General features: G+C 40.7%; 1 protein-coding gene across 1 annotated transcript in view; it reads left to right on the plus strand.

Moving 5' to 3' along the window:
* Positions 1-19,921, plus strand: part of IMPG2 (interphotoreceptor matrix proteoglycan 2) — a 58,911-nt gene that overhangs the window by 30,309 nt on the left and 8,681 nt on the right. Inside the window, exons 9-15 of the mRNA XM_065675794.1 lie at positions 2,893-3,054; positions 8,651-8,709; positions 10,135-10,152; positions 12,132-12,376; positions 12,991-13,073; positions 16,554-16,878; positions 17,774-19,539. Coding sequence (XP_065531866.1) covers positions 2,893-3,054; positions 8,651-8,709; positions 10,135-10,152; positions 12,132-12,376; positions 12,991-13,073; positions 16,554-16,878; positions 17,774-19,539 — 2,658 coding nt within the window. The remainder of the gene's footprint in view (positions 1-2,892; positions 3,055-8,650; positions 8,710-10,134; positions 10,153-12,131; positions 12,377-12,990; positions 13,074-16,553; positions 16,879-17,773; positions 19,540-19,921) is intronic.

Here is a 19,921-nt window from a genome sequence, read left to right on the forward strand (position 1 = left end):
TCAGAAAGTTTTAAAATAATTTCCTGGGTAGGTATTTTTCCTTTGCAGAGGCTTTCCAATACCTCTTCCCCAACAGTGACAGAGAGCAAACCAGTTGTGCTAGGAGGTGAGGATTTTGTTAGTGACACAGGGCTAGACAGGGAATGTCTAGGGCTTCTGTGAGCTCCAGGAAGAATGCAGAGCATTATTATTCCTGGGGAAACACAACACACCTTTAATTGCTCTAATAATGTTTTGGGGGTTCAGGTCCATGGGGTACAATTGTGTAGGACAGCAGAGAGGTCGCCTGAATAGCCTTGAAGATTCCTTCTGATTCTTGCTCCTTTTCCTCTGCTGACATAGGCAAAGTTTTATTTTTCATCTTACAGTCACCCTTGTTTTGATATTCAAACAACCTCCTGACACAGGGAAGACCTTCAGCAAGTACTTAAAATGTCTCTTCAGAAGTGAGTTGGCTTCCAGAAGCGTTGACCACCACACAGGTCCCAGAGAACTACTTGTTTCCAGGAAACAGCTTTTCTGAATTACATTTAAACCCAAACTCTAGATCCAACTGCAGCATTCATGGGCCTACAGGACTGAAGGAAATTTTGCAAACCAGTGGTATGAACCAGCTGGCTTTTGTTTTCTTAGAAACATGAATTTTTTTGTGGATTATTGAGAAGGTTACAAAGCTGTAGATGCTGCATATAAGTAGGAGCTGATTTATGGTACTGGGTTTCACTGTACACTGTTCTGTTACTTGCTATGGCCATGAAACAAAGGTGGGCCAAACTGTCCTTTTTTCTACAGCTTTCAGGGCTGACTGTGGAGCTCTGATACTGTGCTTCCAAGAATAAATACTGAATAAGAAACAGGCAGACAGCTTCTGACTCAAGTCCAGGGTCTGACTTTATATTATGTACCAAGAATGCTTGTGGTTTGGTCCCATGAACACCTCTATTCTTTTTTGAAACAGAACTGCCAGGTTCTGCCTGGACAGAGAATGGGATCACTCAGTAAATCAGAAAGAAATCAGAGTCAGATTGCTTCTGCTAATACAGTGGTTTTCACTCTATACAGTTACATCACACCTCATCGTTGCTTTGTGCAGCCAAAATGCATAGCAGATTACATGACCAAGAAAGACCTTCTGCACTCAGATGTTGACTGTACTTTTGGTTTTGGAGGACTGATAAATGATTGAAACTACATGGTATTGCAAACAGCTATATAGTAGCAGCACATATATGCCTGCTAAGTATGTATCTCTCAAATGATAAGTAGCTTTAAGTAGTGTAACAGTCATTATGGTCCTTAAAAAGTTGTGTAGTAAAAAAGGGATGGAGGGGAAGGAGAGAATTTAACTAAAAATTTTTAGAGGGTCTGTAAACAATGTCTAAGTTGCTCACTGGTGGCTGATAAGCTTTCTGGGGAAAAGTTTTTCCATTTCCTTCACCATACATAAAACGGGCTGCAGTTTTGCTAAAAAGGTCTGTTTTGTTGGCTCTCTTTTTTTCTCTTTAACAGGGAAAAAGCAATAACTGCATGTAAATAGCCAAAGACACTTGGCTATTTGGCTAAAGTTAACTTAAGCCAGCCTTCCCTTCCCTCCCTCACAAATAGCAATTTTTTGTTTTAGAACAAAACCATGAAACAAGATCTGGTTTTCCTCATGTCTTTTAGTATACTACAAGGAATACTGCGCTAGTTGTAAAATACTAGGGAACTAAGCAGGAAGTACTCTTCCTGTGTTGCTCATTCATTCAAATAAAATTAAAACTTGGAATTCACTGCTGCCCGTGGCAGGCACAATTGGTAGATACATGCTTCCCTGACGCTTTGGGCAGCCACTGCTAGGGGGCTTCTTGAGCAACTGTTGACCTATCAGTTGAAGCCCATCACTTCAGCTCAACAGAGGTCCCTGCAGATCTCCCAGTGCCTGTTGTGTATATCTAGGGGAATTCTTCACTTGCTCAGGTTGAACAACACAGGACATTGTTCTGAATGTAGAACTTGGCAAAGGTAACTTGTCTTCCATGTGGAATAGTAAGTAGGAGCCTTGTTATAAATGAATAAATTTCGGGTAAATCAGTCTCTGACTGGGCTCAAGTTTGCTGTTAATGTCTGAATAATTGCGCTATTAAACTGCCTCATGAACATCTCATACAACCGGATTTCTGTCTGTAGCTGAGGTCAACTAAAAGGCCTCACACTGGAGTAAAGATGTGCAAATGGAAAACAGAATTATCTGAAATACACAAATTCTCTAAGAATGGTTTTGCTTTGTAGATTGTATAATTAATTGCAGCTTCTGTCCCTAAGGCTTCATTAGCACTCCATTACAGTGCAAGGCAAGCAGGTGAGCATGCTGTGCTTTGGACTGAGGTTTTCTCAGGTCATTAAGTACCATGACCATCAGTGCAGCCCACCAGTAGTGCCCTCAGGTGTTCCTGTCTATACATTTTATAGAGAAGGCTTAGCTTTTCTTCCCCATCATGAGGCAGAGAAACCTCCAGGTGTGCAGTAGTGGGAGAAGTTTAAGGCCCATGTAAGAAAGATGTTTGGACTGAAGCTTGGGAATGTAGTGTGCTGTTGACAGATAGCAGACCATACGTACATACTCATATCATAGAATCAATCATAGAATCATAGAATACTGGGTTTGAAGGGACCTCAGGATCATCTTGGTACAACCCTTCTAGGCGAAGCATGACCTACACTAGATGTTGCAGCACCCTGTGCAGCTGATCTAGGGATGCTTTTTACATGGAGTAAATCCAGGACAGGTAGGAATTTAGTCTGTGGTAAGTAATGAGGATTTATTTCTTGGGGAAAAAAACAAGGGCAAAACAACAACAAAAATAAAAGCATTAAATCACCTCTTTTTCTCACTTCTTTCTTCCCTTCCAGATCAATAATGAGATAAAGAAGCAGGATGAGAAGCTAGTGAGACCTGTAACTGAGCAGATGATTGAGTTCAGCATTGTGCTTTTTGGTGAGACGTACATTGAGGAGCTGAAGGATCCAACTGCCTTGAGGCGTCAGCTGCTCTCTGAACAAATCATTTCACAGGTCATTACCTTCCCTGGCTTCCTTTTTCTTATTGCTGGCTCTTCAAAGCAATAGTAGCAACTGTGTGAGGACTGCCTTTTTCTCAGGGGCTCTGCAAAACCAGCTGAGGGTTTTTGTTGCCTGAGGCAGGCTGGAAAACGTCCATCTACCATGAGAATAGACTGCTCTCACATGCTACCTTTTTGGAGTAGCAGAGTGGCATACTTTGTGTGGCGTCAATGACCAATGCCAGTCACCAAAGACCAATTACTCTAGTTTTCCTTTTGTGTTTCTCACGAAATAGCATGCTATAATTTTTGCAGGCAAAAGAAGTAAAAGAATGCTTTGGGTGGTTCAGCAAATTATGCTGAACCCCTGAACTGAGATATACTCTAAAGAGGACCTTTCTAAAGAACTGCTGCTCTTTCTCTCATTCTCCCCTGCCCCCCCCCCCCCCCCCCTTTCTGATTTCCTTGATTTACTTTGCCTCATGTTAGCAAAAGAATAATAAAAGAAAAACCTTTCCACTTACTTGAGTCCTTTTAAAGATATATTTCTACCAGGGCTAACTTTGGCCTTACTATCCTTTCAAAAATGTTCAGCACCTCCCCCTGTCAGTGCTACTGCAGTAGAGCTTTTAAACCCAGAGAGAAGTGACAAGATTGTTAGCCACTTGATGCAACATCATTAGTTCTTAAAGTTGTAGGACTTGACAATCTTGCATTTTAAAGATGCATCTAACATCTCTCTAGTGACTAGTCTGTCAAAGAGTTTATTTCTGTGCTTTCTAACCTCATTGTCCAATTTGAATACTTCCATAATGTAATTGGTTTGAAACTGGGGAGTGAAAAAGATAATTTGAAGGTCTTAGCAAACCAGCCTGCCTGTGTGGAGACCTCATAGCAGCCTTCCAGTACCTGAAGGGGGCCTATAGAGATGCTGGGGAGGGACTCTTCATCAGGGACTGTAGTGACAGGACAAGGGGTAACAGGTTAAAACTTAAACAGGGGAAGTTTAGATTGGATATAAGGAGGAAATTCTTTCCTGTTAGGGTGGTGAGGCACTGGAATGGGTTGCCCAGGGAGGTTGTGAGTGCTCCATCCCTGGCGGTGTTCAAGGCCAGGTTGGATGAAGCCTTGGGTGACATGGTTTAGTGTGAGGTGTCCCTGCCTATGGCAGGGGGGTTGGAACTAGATGATCTTGAGGTCCTTTCCAAACCTAACTATTCTATGATTCTATGATTCTATGACTGAAAGGATGCTATGAGCAAACAGCCTTAAGTAAATGTTTCAGTCTGGCCAATCGCTCTGTGCACTGCTGTTCTTCTGCAGTTAAATTGTACCTTTCCGTACAATTGCAGAGAAAGCAGATATAGGAGTGATGGAAAGATGTGGGGTGGACAGCAATGGTACCCACACAGGTCACAGACATGTCACTTCCTGAAACTGAGAACTCAAGAAAGTGGCTGCCCCAAAGATGATTAGGCATCGTATAAATGACATTTGAATCCTCAGGTGGGAAGTACAAAGCAGAGTTAAAACAAGTCAAACTCTTTCAGAGAGTGTCTCTGTGTGTGTCCAGGGCCGAAGGTAACAGTCTCTGACCCTGCATCTTCACACAATCACTGCAGAGAGAAGCATTAGAGAAGCTCCGTGGCCAAGCTGAGCACATCACAGGCTGTATGAGATGCAGTGTTCAAGGCCAGGTTGGATGAAGCATTGGGATGGTTTAGTGTGAGGTGTCCCTGCCCATGGCAGGGGGGTTGGAACTAGATGATCTTGAGGTCCTTTCCAACCCTAACGATTCTATGATTCTAAATGCCAGGGCATGAAATGACTGCAGTTCAGAGCCATCACCTTGTGCTGGGACAGTGCTGGAAGGCAGCTTGAGCAATTCAGGTATAGCACAGCATCAACATGGAGTGCAGGGAGAAGGCCTACAGGTCCATCAGCATCTGCCTATGTGGGCATGTGTCCTGGGTTCAGCAGTAGCAGTCATTTTTCTCCTTCTTAGTAGCAGGTGCAAGTCCTGTGGTTTTGACTTTCGGCCTGGGAACAGCACTGATAACACCAATGTTTTTAGTTGTTGCTAAGTCATGTTTACTCTGACCAAGGACTTTCTGAGTCTCATGCTCTGCCAGGGAGGACGAGAAGCCGGGAGGAAGCAGAGACAGGACACCTGACCCAAACTAACCAAAGAGGTATTCCATACCAGAGCATGTCATGCCCAGGGTGTAGAAGGGGGCAGTTACCCAGAAGGGCTAGATCACTGGCGGGTCAGGCTGGTTATCGGTCAGCGGGTGGTGAGCGATTATATTCTCTTCCCTTGTTATTTCCCTTATCATTATCATTATTGATGGTAGCAGTAGTGGTTTGTGTTATACCTTAGTTACTGGACTGTTCTTATCTCAAACCGTGGAAGTTACATTCTTTCGATTCTCCTCCCTGTCCCTCCAGGAGCGGGAGGGGGGAAGGGCAGGAGTGAGACAGAGACTGCGTGGTTCTGATTTACAGCTGGGCTTAAACAACAACAGCATGTTCTGGGTCTTCTATAGGAGATGATCTGAAATGGGATATAGGACATCTTAATGATTGCAGTGGCTGGAGTTAGGACTGCAGAAGAAACTCTGGCATCATTCTAGAGAATCTGTCTATCCAGAGTAGGTGATAGATGAGGACATCAGAAGAAGTGGCAAATAGCAAAACTCATTCACTATTTCTGCTCAGGAGTGACATTCCTTCAAATGAATCATTCACAGAATCACAGAATCCCAAGGGTTGGAAGGGACCTCAAAAGATCATCTAGTCCAACCCCCCTGCAAGAGCAGGGTAACCTACAGTACATCACACAGGAACTTGTCCAGGCGGGCCTTGAATATCTCCAGTGTAGGAGACTCCACAACCCCCCTGGGCAACCTGTTCCAGTGCTCTGTCACTCTTACAGTAAAGAAGTTCTTCCTGATGTTAACGTGGAACTTCCTATGTTCCAGTTTACACCCATTGCCCCTTGTCCTATCACTGGATATCACTGAAAAAAGCCTAGCTCCATCATCCTGACACCTACCCTTCACATATTTGTAAACATTGATGAGGTCACCCCTCAGTCTCCTCTTTTGCAAGCTAAAGAGACCCAGCTCCCTCAGCCTCTCCTCATAAGGGAGATGTTCCACTCCCTTAATCATCTTTGTGGCTCTGCGCTGGACTCCTTCAAGCAATTCCCTGTCCTTCTTGAACAGAGGGGCCCAGAACTGGACGCAATATTCCAGATGCGGCCTCACCAAGGCTGAGTAGAGGGGGAGGAGAACCTCTCTTGACCTACTAACCACTCCCTTTCTAATGCACCCTAAGATGCCATTTGCCTTCTTGGCCACAAGAGCACATTGCTGGCTCATGGTCATCCTCCTATCCACCAGGACCCCCAGGTCCCTTTCCCCTTCACTACTTTCCAGCAGGTCAACCCCCAACCTGTACTGGTACATGGGGTTGTTCTTCCCCAGATGCAAGACTCTACACTTGCCCTTGTTAAATTTCATCAAGTTTCTCCCCGCCCAACTCTCCAGCCTGTCCAGGTCTCGCTGAATGGCAGCACAGTCCTCTGGTGTGTCAGCCACTCCTCCCAGTTTTGTGTCATCAGCAAACTTGCTGAGGGTGCACTCAGTTCCCTCATCCAGGTCATTGATGAAAATATTAAACAGCACCGGTCCCAGCACCGACCCCTGAGGAACTCCACTAGTCACAGACCTCCAGCTAGATTCTGCGCCATTGACCACAACTCTCTGCCTTCTTCCTTTCAACCAGTTCTCGATCCACCTCACTACTTGATCGTCAAGCCCACACTTCCTTAGCTTATCTATGAGGATGCTGTGGGAGACAGTATCAAATGCCTTACTGAAATCAAGAAAAACTACATCTACCGCTCTACCATCATCCCTCCACCTAGTCACTTCCTCATAGAAGGCTATAAGGTTGCTGCACTGCAGTGAGAGGCTCTCTGAAATTTAGGCTGCCAAGACACCTCTTGCTTCTTATTTATGCCCAGAATTAGCAATGCATGTGAGCACGTTTTAAAATCCTCCAGCCAGTTTTTAAACACGTCCTTAAATCCCACTGGAGTCAGTGGGAATGATCCATAGATTAGACTGTTAGGCACCTACCTAAAGGGAAAATACATATGTGCATACACATATAAATATATATACACATATATGCATGATTAAAACTTGATTTCAAGTTAATTTGATTTTAATTAAAATTTACTGTTTTAATTACAAAGTTACTGGCCCACCTATACACAAAAACATATTTAAAATATGATCATACTGCTGTCTCCTAACTTTCCTCTCCCTATTGTTTCCTGTATTTTTATTTTTTGTCTATTTTTGTAATCTAATTACCGTAATTTTCTTGGGGCAGAGTTTGTCTTTCCTTTCTCCTGAGAGAGAAACCCAGGGTGCCTCATGAGGCTTATCTTTTCTCTAGCTTTGCTTCCTTCTTAGTCCCGTCTAGTCGGGGCTCTCTGATGAATACCTTTTAATGGGGCTAAACCTGTGCCAGATCATAGGCCAGATGGGAAAGAGATGTACTCTTCACTGCATCCAAAAAGCATTACTGCAACTGTCAGAAGTTGCTACCATAGACTAGACATCTTAATTTTCCCAGTTGTGTGGCCAAGTAGCAATGCTGTAGAGTGTAAGAAACACCAGATGGGACAGAGGCCTCCTGCCACATGGATGTTCCACTGCTTTGATCCCTTGCCTGGTTTTCTCTGTGCTTGGATGAAGAAGGTCCTGAAAAAAAGAAAGTCAGCAGCACTTTGATTGATTAAGTCTCACTAGAAAGTTTAAAAATAGAGAGGGAGACTGGGGAGGGGAAGAAGAATTTGAGGAGTAAAAAATAATCCTTAACTGGCAAGGATCTTTTAGGAGGGAGACAAACCAAACCCAAACCACCATGGACCTTTAATATTCTATTTCTTGTTTTTTTGTCTTATACAACACAGTTGACTATTTGAACTAAGCCTGCATGTGCTGCCATTTTGCTGCCCCCATTTGTCTTTTTTTTGAGTAGCACTGCCAATCACTCCTCAGACCTTTGTATATTCAGGGCAATAAAGATGAGGTGTGTTTTTAACTATGTAATGCATTAGTGCTGCTTTGGTCCCTGTTCCTACAGTGACTACTGCCCTTCTTGTTTCACTTGCTAAGGTCCAAAGCATTTTCCTAAATTCTTTTTAACCCAGAGAGGTTTGGGAAGTAATGGAAACATTTTCAGCAGAGAAAAGTTTGTGTTGTATAGGTAAGAGGAAAAATATCTTCTGCTATGGGCAGTGCAGATCCTTGCAGAGTCTTTTTGGATTTCCCCTCCCTTTGAGTGTTTCTATACTGTTCCTGGGGAATGCTGGATGCTGTTCTTGATAATTTTCCTTTTCTAATAATGAAACAATGTTACCAAAGCTCTTCTTCCATGAGGAGAGAGAGAATATTCAACAGTTTTTCTCCTATTAGATGTAATAGCTCAGATACATTTTTAGAAAACGTTGAAAATACTTCCTTATTTTTCACTAAATGAGTAAGGTGGAGGATTTTCTGTGTTAATTTTTTATTTTCTCCTCAAAATAGATTGAAAGTGTATTTGAAGGACTACCTGGATACAAAACCATCCGTATCCTGGATTACAGGTAAAAAGATACTGATGCATACATGGTAATTAAAACTGGTTATGTCTGATGGTGTGATGTGCTAGTACCATACTTGGAAAAATGGCAGGCATGTCTGTTGGAATTCCTAGGATGTACTAACCAAAGGACAAGTACTTTCGTATTTGGTACCTCTCTATACAGAGGCTGAAAAAGAAATACTGAACTGTCTCTTTTTTGTTCCTGGCATCCACCAGAGGAACTCTTGTTATACGCTTGCCTTGATTTTAAGACAAGGCATTCTTGTTCAACATCTATCCTAAAATTAAGAGTGATATTTTCTAATTTAAAATTAGCATCTGATATTTCTTCAGTACTGTTGACATGTCCTAGTATTAAACAAGGATGAACAAAGAAATCTTCTGGGGAAAATGTGGTGTATTTAATTTTTTTTCCAACTTAATATGGGATGACTCTGAAAACTGGTATTTGAGATATGTGTCTTTCCTTGATCAAAGCATAAATTGGTGAATAATCTGAGAAATGATATGCAGTTTTAACTCTCTTTATTATTTTTTAATAAATTATGTTATTTAACAAATTACAAAAATGTAATAATTAATAAAAATATTTACTAAATAATATTATTTTTAAAGATTAGTTCCCTCAAATCAATTTGTGCTTCAGAATTACATTTTAAGTTAATTCAGGGGGGAGAGAGAGCCTGCATATTATGTATCAAACATCTGATGTCTGCGTTTTGGGGTACCTCAATCACAAGTTACGATTTTTCCTGAGTATAACTTTCAGAATCTAATGAGACTGTTCATGAGTTAATACAAATTGTGTAGTTTTTAAGACTTTGTAAACTGTTTCTTAGAACATACTAGCTGGGGTATCCTACTTGGTAAACATGCAGGTAACAAAGCAGCCATGGTGAGAAAGTTTTTATGGTTGGAACCCTAGACTGTGTTAAGTTCCAGCCTGGAAGATCGCAAAACCTTCTGTTCTGGTATCTGCAGTCTAACATATCTGCAAGCTGTTGGTTCATTTGAGAAGACAAATAAAAGGTTTATATTTCTGGCAAAGTACCAAAGCACTGACCTATGCTCTTCATGACAAAAACCACCATGTTTGTGAACTAAACCTTCAGGTAGAGTTAGTCAGCCTTGATTTTCTTGGTGCCAACAGCAAAGTAACTGCATTATTTGCAATAAGTTGAGATAGCTCTGCTCTGCTGATTCCTTGTGATCAACAGGCAATAGCTCAGTAAAGCACAACAGTTTGGTATGTAGCAGAGTAACTATGCAACTTACAACTATTTTGCTGTTTGCTTTTTTAAATTTGTGTTCCCTGTAAAACAGAAAAGCAATTTTTTTTTTTTTTTTAAGTTAGAAGACTTAAAGGAAATATTAATATTGATTTAATATACTTTGCTGTTGTGTTTTGTTTTGTGTTTATATTCAGCTTTCCTGAGGAGGACAGGTAAAGACAACTTTTTTATAGATACTGTTATAATACAGATGGAAAAACATGTTTAGCTGGAGGATACAGGTTTGGGGATTTGTAGTGTATTTGGCTGTAGAGCAAGATAATTATCCAGCATAAACATTATGTGAGGGGATTCTACCAGAAACTGCAAGTAACTGAGCTGTTTTGATTACGGATTAACCCAATTTGCTTATTTAAATCCTAATCATTAAAAAAAAAAAAAAAAAAAAGCACTTGGGGAAAAAGCTACCGGGCTAACTTGGGCATAGGAGTCTCCTCTGTGAAGAGAACAAAATTGCTTAATGATGACTAAAGGTCTTTTTAGTCTGCAGGAAAGTCTTGACTAGATACAAGATTATTATTGTTATAGAAATTACAGTAGATAGAAAAGCCACAGTTCTCCAGCAAAGGCAGTTGGCTCTGCTACTGCACATCTTAGCAGTAGCTTTATAAATGTTCCTTACAGAAAATGGGATCAGTCTGAACTTGTTTTTGTCAGACATATGCAGGTTAAGCATCCAAAATTTTCCTCCTTTAGGATTTTAACAATTTCACAAGACAGAAAATGAACTGCAGCCTTTAGCTTACCAGATGTTTCGTTTTGTGTGTTTCTCTCCAAAGGCATAACCATTTTTCACAGTTTACAGAGAACAAGCATTTAATTTCAGGATACATGTTAGACAACACAAATCTCTTCACAAACAATGGTGACTTAAAGCCATACTCTACTACACTACTGCAGGCTAAAATGCATGCAATTATTCACACAGACTGTGTTCCAAGCACCAGATATTGTAGCCCTTTCTAGACAGATGATGGTGTTGCAGTTATTAGTTAGGAATTATTAACTGCAACTGACAGCACAGTTGTATTAGATCTAAAAGTTACTTTTGAGGAGCATACTGTATTCCATCTTTGCCCTGCCTTTTCACTACTGCTTCCTTTTTTATTTCCTCTGCTGACAGTGAGTGCCTATGGTGAGCCTATAGTTGGCTCATCTCAGTGACAGAGCCAGCAATAAAATTCCATCAGGCTCCTGCTTTTAGTCAGTGTGTTTGCTGATTATGTCTCCATTGTATCTGGGCCTAGGGCTTTGCAGACTTCTCTGAACAGAGCCATTACTTTAGCAATCCAGACCAGCTGTGTGGAATGAGGAAAACCTGTCTTTGGAGCACATTTTTCAACACTTCCTAGATTACTTCATTTTCCCGCTGTGCCCTGTGTACAAGTAGAATATGTTATATTTTCTAAAGCTCCCTCGTGCTTTTGCCCATTGTATGGAAAATCAGATTGCTGACTATGCTGCCACGTAGAAAAGGCCATCCAGACATATTAAGGAAAAGAAAATTAAGGAAGTGGAGAAGCTAAGCTGTACACAGATGCAACACTTGAAGAATAAATGATCAAATGAGTCTAGAAAAATGGGTCTAGAAAAATGTTACCAATTATAAGCTGTATTAAATACCATTTTGTTGCTATTAAAGATGCAATGTAAAGCAGGTTGACCCTGCTTAGTGACAGTGATCAGGGCTCCCTCTTGCTACTGTAGATTACTACTATATACAGCCTGTTTTTCCTGGCTGTTTTCATACCTCAGAGCCATTCCCATCATTGGCATGATCTTAAAATCGTCACTCACACTGGCGGGCCAATTAATAATGCTGGGAGAAAATCAACATTGTGGTCTTCTTGTGTTCTGTCTATCATTCACTAGTAGAAAGAAACACAGGGCTGGAGCCAGACCAGATGTCAGGTTCTGGTAGTCTTTTCTGGAGAACTTTGCAATGGTGGAAAACACAAGCAGCCAAACACAGGTGTGAAGAAATAATTTTTATTCAGAATCCTTTAAAGCAATAATTTTTTTATTAAAAAGGTACTGACACAGGGTCTTAGGAAAAAAAATCACAGCGTTTGCTATACATTAGAAAACCTTGCATCTCTCATCTATGTTCTCTTTCTCTGTACAACTGAAGTGAGGTGGTAGTTCACTTTGCTGTTACTTTTGATGGAAAAGCCATCAGCAATGCCACCTGGGACCCGATTAACCTTCATTCCAACAAGGTGGAGGATAACTCCTTTATGGACATAGAAGATAATCCAACAGTTGTGTACAGCATCAGTGATTTCCAAGATTATATTGCTGACATCCTCCAGAAAAATCCCTTGCTTGGAAACACTTCCCTGTCTTTGGACCCTAACTCTCTCCAGCTTACTAATGGTGCGTATTAATTATGATGCATCGGTGGGCCACACATCTGAAGTTTTATAAAGTAAATCTCAGATGAGTAAATTATTCAGCTGCCCTCTGAATAATTAAAAAGAAGCAATAAAACAACTTTGTTGCAGCTTGTTTTGCTCTGATTTTAACCAGGGCAAGTCATTGGCAGTGGTATTTAATTCTTACTCCATTAGACTAGTGTCTTCTTTTCCTTTGACACTGAATTTTGTGGTATGAAATATCAGTAGTATTTCCAAAAATTAACAGGAATAGAAGGGGAAATATGGTTCACATGATGAATGTTGCACCAAGATGACCTTTAGCTTAGTAGCCTAGAGCAGCACAAAGCAAATACCTGATTTACTGTTGAATATTCACCAATCCTGCAAAAAGTGGCAGAGGAGTGCTGTCCACCCTTCTGTTCTCATAACTACTCTGTCCTTCCTATTAGTGAGCTGGGGGCATTTCCAGAAATGAAATCTCACTGGAAAACAGTTTGAAAAGATTTTGCTCATGAATCTGACATGAGGGAAGTTTTTCCAGTTAGTCTTTCAAACCAGCTTCCTCACACTGCTACTGCAGCCTTTATATCGAAAGAATTTATATTTCCACAGTGAAAGAAATACTACACCCTATACCAGAAGACCCATCCTGGATTACTGAGCATTCAGTTGTGCTGGAGCGCCCAGAGTTCGATGTAAGTACGGTTCTGAGGAGTGGCCTTTGGACATGTTTGAATAACTTAGCAAGGCAGAAATGCAGTCAGCGCCCAGAATTTCTCTATCCTGTTGTTCATGCAGAATATGTAGTAATGAAAGCACATCTTATACTGGAGTAAAACCTGGTGAAATCTCTCATCTGATAATTTGATCTCTGTTGCACAAGAGTTTTCTGTTATCATTTTATATTACATGCCAGTACTGTGTTCCCAGCTCTACAGCCAGGCCTTGCTTCTTACGTTTGGACTGTAAATTGCTCTAAAGACATGATTCTTCCCACAACACTACCTTTCTTTGGAAAGTGAGAAATAGATGTAAGCACTGAAGCTGATTGTTATAAGAGATATAATGTTAAGTGTCATATGCTCCTTTTGTTACTGTATTGCTTTAACAGAAATTCTCAGTTCAGTTTTAAAATTATATCCATTCCCTTAACATCAGCAAAGGAAACAATAGTAGGCTGTGGTTTCTTTCTTTTCCCCCTGAATCTGCAATTATCTCCTCTACCTCTGGAACAACCTAGGACATAGACTGGAGTTCTCCGCTGGACAGGAGACTTAGTATCCCTGACCATGTCTGCACAATGCAAACAGACTTTAAGCAGAGATACCAAGTTAGGTGCCAGCAACACTGAGATCAAGTAAACTTGGTCTGCCAATAGCTAGAACTGCTGAATGATGGAGCATTGTCTGGGCTCAAGGATTTATGCAGGAGGTTTCTGTTCTGCACTCTGTTGTGTAACACAGATGCGGCTTCCAAGAGCTCAACTGGTGCCAAAAAACCCAGGTCCAGCTATGCTTGGTGGTAGACTTTCACCAAGTTTATTATGAGATAATGATGTAATACATTTAATTTCAGATCAACTTCTGAAATCTTTATGGAAGCAAAATTCATAGTCACTTCAAAGAACCCAAATATTCTTGTTAGAATGGTTGCAAGATTAATATCCTTAATTTCTTGCCAGTATTCCGTAAGTTTTAAAAGTGAATCATTGATTTCTAAAATGCAGATTCATATGGATTAGCCATAATGGCTTAAACATGGTGTGGATAAAGATGAATTTAGGTTAAAAGTGAGGAAAGGACTTTCTCTTATATGGAGCTATCTAGCTAGATTGAAATGTTGCAGGTGTTTATTTTAGTAAGATACAGAAGTCTGCCATCTTCACATTCTATCAGTGGATACTCTGACAGATGTGCAGGCAAGAAGATTTTAGAGCAGAGGTAGCTTTGCAATAATAAATGTTAAGCCAGTTTTATGGAATAGTATGTACAAGAAACATTTCTGTTTTCTAATCATAGACTATGAATAATAATGTCATTGTGCCTTCAGACAAAACCTCTTAATTATGTAGAAGATGCCCAAAAACCTGCTGTGTGGAAACTGCAATACATAGATAATTTGGGAAGTAAACTCAGATATATTTAAGAAAATCATAAACATGATTAAACAAGGTTGAAATGATTAGTCAGTTACTTCCACAGAAGTCAAACCGTTAGGGCTCAAATAGATAGCGTTAACTACAACTGTCATCTCTGAAAAAGAAATTTACTGCTATTTTTCTTATCTGATTTGAGAATAAATGGATTTGTATTATCACACTTCTATTACTTATGACATAACGTGGAGCTGTCATGACTTCACCATCTGATTGCTAGCAGATGGTACCAACTAATCATCAGTTCTTTTCTTAGAGTTGTACAACTCTCTTAAAAAGCAAAGAAAAAAACAAGTCTAGTTTTGAAACCTTTATTTTATTGTTATTTCTGTTGAGCTGTAACAGGTAGAATGCTCTGGCTTGCTAAACACAATGCCCTTCTGGCAGCAGAAAATGGAAAATCAGGGAGGGGGTTCTGTGTTGGCAGTCTTCTGTCATATTTGTAAGGCTTTCAAAAGACATAAGCAAAAACCAGAGCTTGCCAATATGATATTAAACTTGTTAATATAATATATTGCACTGTAACAAGAATCTTTGAATAATGTTAGTTGTCATAGGAACATCTATCCACATTGAAATAAATGAAGTGCAATCCCTGGCAACTAAATGCTCACCTAATAAATGGAAGTATTGTGAAGCTATTGCTGCTTGTCCTTATTCATTCTTTATGGAATTTATATGTGTAATTTGTTTCTAATTTTGCACAGTACTTTTTTTACAGCTTTATATTGATCAGTTTTGCAAGAAAAGGTAACTGCTGGAGCACATGTCTATATGGTGCATATATACTTTTCAACTGATTGTTACCATATAAATTAAAAAATGTGAGGAGTTAGTGGTGGCATAATAACCAGCTATAAAAATGTGATCTATCCAGGTAGACAAATAATTTAATGAAGATACGTGAAATTACTTGCTTCCAAAGCGTTAAAATGCAGCTTGAATGAAGCTGAAATTTTGTTTCACCCATGTTTCAACAAGGAGTAAAATTTCAAATTGAAAAGTATTTGGATTCTTCCTGTTATTCATGCTGGTCAAGTAAAGGAAAGAGCATTGATACTTGGGCAGGTAGCCACATGAATCCCTCAGTTTTAGGCTGTCAGGTTGCTTTTGTAGCCTTAACCAAATAACTTAATCTATTCTTGTTCTTTCTCAATATAATTCCCGCATGAGAGACAGATTAATATTCAAAGATGAAATGTGCCAAGTATTCTAGCTGTAAACCAAATAATGATTGGGATATGGAGTAGTAATGGTGTGCAAATTGAACATTTACAAACAAATTCTTTTTTCACATTTCAAACAATTCACAAAGTCATGGTGCATGTTCTTTTTTTTTCATCATTACTGCTTACAAATGATTTATCTGTACAGGCATCTTGGCTTCAAGACTAAAGTTATTCCAGTTATTCCTTCTTTACATTATGGGCTTTGTTTCCCCCCTGGGTTCTGGCACCCACATACTAAAAGACAGCAATAAATGACCACAGGGCATGCATACATTCATGTTCAGTTCCTAAACTGGTTTATGTGTCATAATAACTATAATTACTGTATTGATTATGCAGCTGATGAATAATAGCTGTTAAGAGCTCTTTATGCTTTAGGAAAGCAGGCATTTCTCTTTGGTTTAATTAGAAACAGACAGATCCATTTTCTCAGTAAAGGAAAGGAAATGGGCTGGGTGTAGACAGTAAATTTCTTAGTACCTTAAGGGAAGCTGCACTCCCAACAATCCAAATTGCTTCCTTCCCTTTTTAGTAGACATGACTGGACATGAAATATATGTTACAAGGATGTGCATTTCACATGTACATTACACATGATTAGCGAAGGGTGTATATTTGCCAATCCTCCCAGTTTAGCCCCTCCTGCTGCTGCCCATTATGTTCTTACAGAGGCAGTAGTACCAGATTTTGCTGTTGGCTGCTCTTAACACCCTCTGTGTGTGCAGCCCAACACAGACAGCCAATGCTTCCCCTGTAATAGTGGAAATATTAATAGTGGGTTTATGTTCCAGGACAGCACCTTTTTAGCTGAACGCCCTTCAGCAGATGAATCAACTGTCAGCAATACATTGCCCTTTGATTTCACCAAACCAGATTCCACTTCAGATAGTGAACAGCCCAACAGCAATGAAATCCAGCCAAGACCAGGAAATTCGGACTCTGAAGCCAGTTTGGCACCTGAAGCTCTGCTCTCCTCAGAGACTGACATCACTTCTTTGCCTGATGGGCTGAATTCAGAGGATGCAAATCTAACTCTTCATTTGGTCACTGCACCAGAGTTAAGGCATGATTCTGTGGACTCTCTGGAATGGCTTTCAGCCTCCACTTCTTTAGATGGTAAGTTAATGCTATTGACTGAAGCTTAAATTTGGATGCCAGTGTTTTCTGATACTCACCAATGTATAGTTCACCAAATGACTTTTCACAAAGGTCTAAAAAACTGCATGTCTTTCCCTGATAGTTTTTACCTTTCCTGCATGTATGTGTCCAAGAATAATATGCTAAGGTAAAATGCTTGTAACAGCTAATAATGTTTATCCCTTCAGGAAATGGTACCCACATGATATTTAATTGCATAGAAGTATTTTCTTATCTCTTCACTTAGCCCATAGAATATCTGAATGAAAAGTGGGAGAGGTCATCAGGTATCCTTCTGACTTCGGCATACAAAGGCTGGTATGAAGATAGGCTGAGGAAGTTGGGGCTGTTCAGCCTGGAGAAGAGAAGGCTGCGTGGAGACCTCATAGCAGCCTTCCAGTACCTGAAGGGGGCCTATAGGGATGCTGGGGAGGGACTCTTCATCAGGGACTGTAGTGACAGGACAAGGGGTAATGGGTTAAAACTTAAACAGGGGAAGTTTAGATTGGATATAAGGAGGAAATTCTTTCCTGTTAGGGTGGTGAGGCAGTGTTCAAGGCCAAGTTGGATGAAGCCTTGGGTGACATGGTTTAGTGTGAGGTGTCCCTGCCTATGGCAGGGGGGTTGGAACTAGATGATCTTGAGGTCTTTTCCAACCCTAACTATTCTATGATTATTAGGGTTGGAAAGGATCTACAGATCATCTAGTTCCAATCCCCCTCCCATGGGCAAGGTATCACAGAAACATGTTGAATACAGATGTGCAAACAGTAAAATGAATGTAATTTCACACTTTTTATCACAATAATTGGAAATTATTTATCATATTTATCATAACTAATTGGAAATTTATTTTTATTCTTGTGGTTTGAAGATACTAGTCTATCTGAAAACCATTTGCCTTTGAGTCCTCCTCACCTCGTGCCTGAAGAACCTCCATCTACAGATGATTATGCAGTTCCTTTGCTTTCTGCACCAACAGTGGCCTCTTCCTCAGTCATAGAGACTAGTATTAAAGAAATAGAATCTGCTGAGAAGGAAGAAGTAACTCAGGGTAGTCCTGCAGGCAGTAACAATGCAGACTCTGTGTTGCACAAGTCTGTGGAAGAAATTCCTTTTCCCTTAGAATACCACCCTATGGAAGACGGAATATATCTTGGAGACAGAGATATATATGAAGATGGGTCTGGTTCAGCTTTTGATGGTTCAGGAAAAGAAATGGAATCAAGTATTTGGCCTTGGGAAGATGCAACACTGGAACCAGTTTTCTACCCTGGTGCTGACAACTGGCTTGAATATGCCAATGAGTCTTTGCTAATTAGAACTGATGATATTCCTGAAGACATGATCTTAGACTATATTCTTAACTCTAAGAATAAATTAGAAAACAGTCCTTCCAAAGAGGAGAATGAAGGTATGGCCAATCTAAAAGAAGATTTCCTTGATGAATCTGAAATATTTGTCTTCCCAGAGACTACAACTCAGCAGGTACCTCTGTTACAGACAGAAGAACCATCACCGGTGGAACCATCTACACAGACACAAACATTGAGCAAGTACATTTCTTTTGTTACACCATCCTTGGTTTTGGAGCCTTTAGTGGACCATTCCTTTGTAGACAAGCCAACTGGAGAGGCCCCTCTTTCACCACACAATACTAGTCATTCTGTTGAAGACACTTTCCTTGCATCTACAGGGACTGTCAGTATGGAGCAGCCTGAAGAGTCCAGTATAGGTCAGAACATAATTTTTGAAGCAGCTGAACACCAGAATGAAGATAGGACAATGACAGAAGAAGTACTCACAGTGGAGCAGTCAAATGTAACTGAAGCTGCTACAATAGACCACTGGGACACAAGCTCCTCAGAAACTATTCTCACTGCAACTTTCTCCATGATAAACCCTGATGCTTCCACAGTCAACCCTGATGTTTCCATGGAAGACACTGATGCTTCCACAGAAGAGCAGCAAACCCTAGATTCATCACTGGCAGGCCAAGACACTACTGAGTCAGCAGTGAAGAAACCTGCTGATGTTTGGCCTACTGACAGAGCACTAGAAAACTCACTAGATCAGACAGTACATTCAGCAATGCCACCTGTCACTCAAGCTGTGACTGCAGTTCCTTCTGTAATAGATCAGACCACTGCTCTAGAGGGCTTTGCTGGACAGGGTGGCACAGACCACAGTGCAGATGTTACCATGGGCTTCAGCACTGTTATGAACTCTTATGTGAGTGCAACAAGCAGCACTCTTGAGCTTCCCTCCCATTTCCCTCCTGTGGGATCCACGGTGTCATCATCTGTGGCTACCTCAACAAAGCTGGGAGATGAAACTGCAAACGTCCTGGATGTTTCAGTGGACCTGGATCATGTGAGCCCTGTCGACTTTTCTCCTGAGTTGACTGAGGAGGGAAGGAGCATGACTGAAAGTCATGTGGAACTACCAACTCATGTTCAGTCCACAGAGATGGCCAGTGTGGCTTGGGCCACACGTGAAAATGGCTATAGTACTCCTGTCCCCTCAAGAGCTCTAGTGGTGTTTTTCAGTCTTCGGGTTACCAACATGATGTTCTCAGAGGACCTGTTCAATAAAAACTCCCCTGAATATAAAGCATTGGAGCAGCGATTCTTGGAACTGGTAAGGGCCACTTCTGTTCCAAATGCCTATTACCAGGTAGAACAAAAATGCTGGTAAACAATAGTTTGTTGGCTGTCTTTTGCAGAGAGCAACTCAAGACTGGTGTTTAGAGATACCGTCTGTGTCACTCTACGGGAAAATTCTGCCTGGAAATGGGCAGTGGGCTGGGGTGTGTTGTATGTCTTTTACTCAGCTGGTAGTTTCTCTAAAGTGTAACTTTTCAGTGCTGTGGGCTGGATATTCTGCTGTTGTTAATAAATGCAGCAGTATAGCTGAAGTCACTACAACCCTTCCCTTACTTGCTTCCGGAGTCCTCTGTATTTAGTCTATAGGGAGAGGGAAGTAAATAAATTTGGACTGTGATGGGGTAACTTCCTGTAAA

This window comes from Lathamus discolor, chromosome 4, assembly GCF_037157495.1.
Source record: "Lathamus discolor isolate bLatDis1 chromosome 4, bLatDis1.hap1, whole genome shotgun sequence".
Classification (NCBI taxonomy): domain Eukaryota; kingdom Metazoa; phylum Chordata; class Aves; order Psittaciformes; family Psittacidae; genus Lathamus; species Lathamus discolor.